The sequence below is a fragment of the Gossypium hirsutum genome, chromosome A12 (genome assembly GCF_007990345.1).
Source record: "Gossypium hirsutum isolate 1008001.06 chromosome A12, Gossypium_hirsutum_v2.1, whole genome shotgun sequence".
Lineage (NCBI taxonomy): Eukaryota > Viridiplantae > Streptophyta > Magnoliopsida > Malvales > Malvaceae > Gossypium > Gossypium hirsutum.
Genome location: NC_053435.1, coordinates 95,952,957 through 95,957,456, shown reverse-complemented (window position 1 = coordinate 95,957,456; position 4,500 = coordinate 95,952,957). Strand labels below are relative to the sequence as shown.

Here is a 4,500-nt window from a genome sequence, read left to right as displayed (position 1 = left end):
ATTCAAAAACACATTTTATTTAAAGTAAAAATACACTTATGAGCCTTAAACCAAGCCCTAAAAATGTTCAGGGATCATTTTGAAGCAAAACAGAAAATTTTAAAAAAAATTAAAAAAATAAAAATAGGGGTCACACGGCCGTAAAATACAATAATCAAATTTTTCATTGCTTCTATATTTTGGTAAATTGTAAATATTGATATATTATTAATGCAGTTAAATTGTGTATGTACGTCTCAAAAATTTGATTTTCGGTCTGATTATATAAACATAAAAATGATAAAATTAATAATGTTAGCATAAGCAAAATTACCATTATAAAAGTCAATTAAAATCAAATAAATTATGAAATATAAAATTAAAACAACAATATTTTGAGAAAAATAAAATGAAAATTTGAGAACTAAATAGTTGAGAGAATTGAGAGATTAGATTTGAACGCAAAAGAAAGAAAATGGCTTGATTTATATATATAGCAAATAAACTAGTCAGTTTTAGATGTTAGAAAAAAATTTTCCGTTGAAAAATTTAGAAAAAAGTTTTCCGTTGAAAAAATATACCATTGAATACTAAATGCGTTTTCAATTGAGGTGACAACAAGGACACTGAAAACGTGTCTTACAATGCACGATCACCATCACCTCAACTAAAAACACATCTTACATAATGCGCTTTTAGTTTTCTTCTCTAAAATCAATCTATTTTTTAAATATAATAAAAATTGACTCATTTTTCTCATTATCTTTCAAAATTGGTATATTCTGCTAATTTACATGGCAATTAACTCAATCAAAATAATAATAAAAAAGGTGATTTAACCGATGTAACTATCCATCCAATTCAAAAAATAAACGGAAAAAATAATAAAGTGAGGGGAAAGCGGGGACCCCAATGCTATGATATATTTAATATTATTGTAGGTTGAAAAGGATTGAGACACCCATGTGTGGTGGTGGGGTTTGTGGATAAGGAGGCGCACGTGGGCTTATGTCTTTTGACCACATTTCACCCCATTCCATTAGGGTTTTTGTCCTCCCCTCTCTCTAGGCCCTATACCTAATTACTTCTTATATAGTATTAATAATAAGAAGAAGTTAGTAGTGAGTGGCAGTTGAGTTTGAAAAAAGTGGCACCTTGACCTTCCTAATCTCATCTTAGATGTGGCCGACAATAGAATATTAAAGCTTTGCTGCCTATGTGTTGCTGCTGCTCACTGCTGTGCTGACTCCTCACCACCAAATTCTTTAACTTCTCTTCCCTTTTTTACCTCTTCACTTTCACCCACCCATCCGCATCCCACGTTTTATAAAAGACAAAACGGTGAGGGAGGACCGTCTCTACCCTTGGGATGCCATTGGCGCACGTGAATGTGGGTTCTGAGTTGTGATCCAATAATTCACCTGCCCCCCAACTCACCCCTTTCTCCATGCTTTTATTTTCAACTTACCATTAAATTGTTTAGTAGAGTTTATTAATCAAGTATTAACTTTAGAGATTGAAACATGGGCTTATGGTGTTTTGTCCAAGACAAGGAAAATTAAAACAAGGATGATGGGGACCTCTTTTAACTAATTTAGTTAGTTTATAATATTTGTAACCTTAGCTTACCACTAAGCTTGTTATATGTTTATTGATAAAATATGGTCCTGGTTTTTGGGAAGGGAGTGTAAAGAATGAAAATAATTGCAGAATTAAACTAGTTTGCAATGCATTCTACCATCATTAGTTTTAGTATCAGGTAGTCATGAATCATGATGCCCATAAACAGGGATCTAATCAAATATCTGCAACTCGTACCCATTTTTAGTTGCTTGTTTGTTTCCTACTTTATTACTCCGGCCCCTCCCCCTAAAATGCTACCTACATGGGACTGGTCAAAACTTTCATCATGTTCTATAGTATAGTTTTGGGACTAAGATACAAGATGATAAAACAAAACCCACTTTTTTTTTCTTTTAACTCCTTTGATTTGTAATTTTCACTTATTACAACCATCATCCTAATTCCTAAGTCAAACAATTTCAAATAAAACCCATAACAAAGAGTATGCTTATTTGCCAATTGAAGTGAGTAAAATTACAACCAATCATCCTTGCTCAAGTTGTTTGGCGTTTCCATTTGTATGCATTAAACTTGTGCAACTAACCCCCGAGTCAAAACAACTTGGAGCAGATCATGAAAAGCCAATCCAAAAAGAATTGGCAAGTTGGGCAAAAGCTCTGGGGAATATCCTCCTCATGAATTTGTCCTCTAATGAAACTCATGAAGGTTGACTGCAACTCTTTTCCCAAAGCAACATATATTTTGAGTTGCATTCCAATTTTGAAATCCTCGATAGCTTAGGAATCCCTAATTCTACTTCATTTTATCCAAAAGAAAAAAAGGATGGGAGTTGCTGACTCTCAATCAATCTTCACATCACCAAATAGTAAGGAAAACATCATGGTCCAAGCATAACTAAAAGTGAATAATTCAATGAGAAATTGTTGGAATATAGTAGCACTCAAAGTTAGGGTCACCTAATGATGTTGTTTATGGTAAGCCGGTAAACATATAAAGTAATTCATGGCACAGAAAGCAGCAGATGTTAAAGAATAAACGCCCATATAACTTGTTAAGTAATTAACTAATATCAAAGCTTTAATTCAAGCTATCTAATTTACATCTAGGCCATAAGACCAATGCATACAAAAAAATTTCTTAACTCTCCGATAACATCCGCCGACCACTGACAGTATTTACACTCCACCAAATGAAGAAGAAAAGAAGAGGAGCCCCTAAGATCCTCCATGATCATTAGCATGGCTAGGAGTAGGAGTTTCAATCATGCCAGCAAAGGAGCATAATAACGCATCTTCGTATAATATAAAGCTTAGCCCTTTGCTCTCGGAGAACCCCTCCAAGGCCTCTGCTTGATAGCCTTCTCTTTGAGGCCCCCATGGTAGCAGAACTGCTCATCTTCATCTTTACCTCGTACGTGGTGTTGAAGAGTTTTGGTGATTAATATGAATGGAGAGAAAATACTAAAAGAGAGCAAAGTGTGGGTGATGGAAGTGAAAGCGCAATGTTGGATGAGGGGTTTCTTATAGGAAGGAAGAAGGGGGGGGGGGTTGTGGTCCTGGCTTAACATTGGTCTAGTAAAGACCCAACGATGGGCATGAAAGGGCAGCGTGCAGTGCCCCCCCTAACCCACAGGACAACTCCTATTGGACCCTATTGGACCCTACCGGTCCCCTTTCGCGCCATACTCCAATATTATAATATCAATATCCAAATGTAGTTTATTGTTAAACTACTTAATTTAACTAATCACATCTTTATCTTCAAAAAAAGAAAAAAAGAAAAAAAACTAACCACATCATTATTTAATAAAATAATAGAAAATAATAACAAAATATACTATAAAAGTCCAACCATTCAAGAAATTCAATTGAACAATTTACTAATAAACCAGTATTTACATATTACATGGAATTATGAATAACATAATTCCGTGACTCCAGGGTTAAGAAATCCAAAGTAGTCCTATATGTGGCCTCTCTCTCTTTCATTTTCATTGCCATGTCACATTTATATCCTAGCGTTTGTAGGTATCAGCCATCAGCACAATGGGTCGGTCATAATTTTCAATAAGCTAGCAAATTTGTCTTTGTTTACAATTATTTATGATTTTATGCTATTGCCTTCCAATTCGTGGATGACGAGGAGATTGTTAATGGCTGATGAGGAGACCATATTGCTCTTTTTGTTGTTCTGTTTGGACCAACCATTTTTTAATAATTAATTTCCACTCATTTTAATATTAGAAACTTGAGGTTTGATAATGAGCATACCTCATCGTCTTTTTAGACTAATTTAACATCATCTATCTATTTAGGGACATGGGGCCATCAATCTAATTAACAATCATGCATGATGATAATTAACTTTAAAGACTTTAAAGCAGACAATTAAATTTATAATATTATGAATGTGAGATACCCAAAAGAAATATTTTAAAAAAATCCATTATCACAGTACATAAATAGGGTTGTCATTATATAGCATAATCTTTTTTGGCACAAAAATTAAAATAAAATAGAACAGAAAACTATATTACTTTAAGCAGTTAATTACCCTCAAGGATATATATATATATAAGAGATAAAATATGTAAAGTTGAGAAGCGACCGAATAAGAATAAGATCCCACTGCACCCACATTTGTAATTCTTAAGATTTGCTATTGCTAACCTCATTTGAAAGAAATCGGTCGAAATCCTGGTGAACTGTTTGACAGATCATTATTTATTTAATATGGACATATTTATTGCATTTCCAAAACCCAATCATGATGTTAAAATTTTCCTCTAATTTGGTAAATCTAGCAATAAAATGGATGATCACAACAGTAGAGCAAAATTCTCCTAACCCTTCATGGAAGAAATAAAACTCAAGCCTCAAGGTTATGACCACAGCTTCCATTATAATAATAGTAAGGTAAGGGCTCAAAACCCAACTA

At 33.6% G+C, this 4,500-nt stretch overlaps 1 protein-coding gene across 1 annotated transcript; it reads right to left on the bottom strand.

The window, feature by feature from the left end:
* Positions 1-2,587: 2,587 nt before the first annotated feature.
* Positions 2,588-3,069, bottom strand: LOC121211012 (uncharacterized). Its single transcript, XM_041083174.1, has one exon. The coding sequence runs from the start codon at positions 2,962-2,964 to the stop codon at positions 2,821-2,823; it is 144 nt and encodes a 47-aa protein (XP_040939108.1). The 5' UTR covers positions 2,965-3,069; the 3' UTR covers positions 2,588-2,820.
* Positions 3,070-4,500: the final 1,431 nt, after the last annotated feature.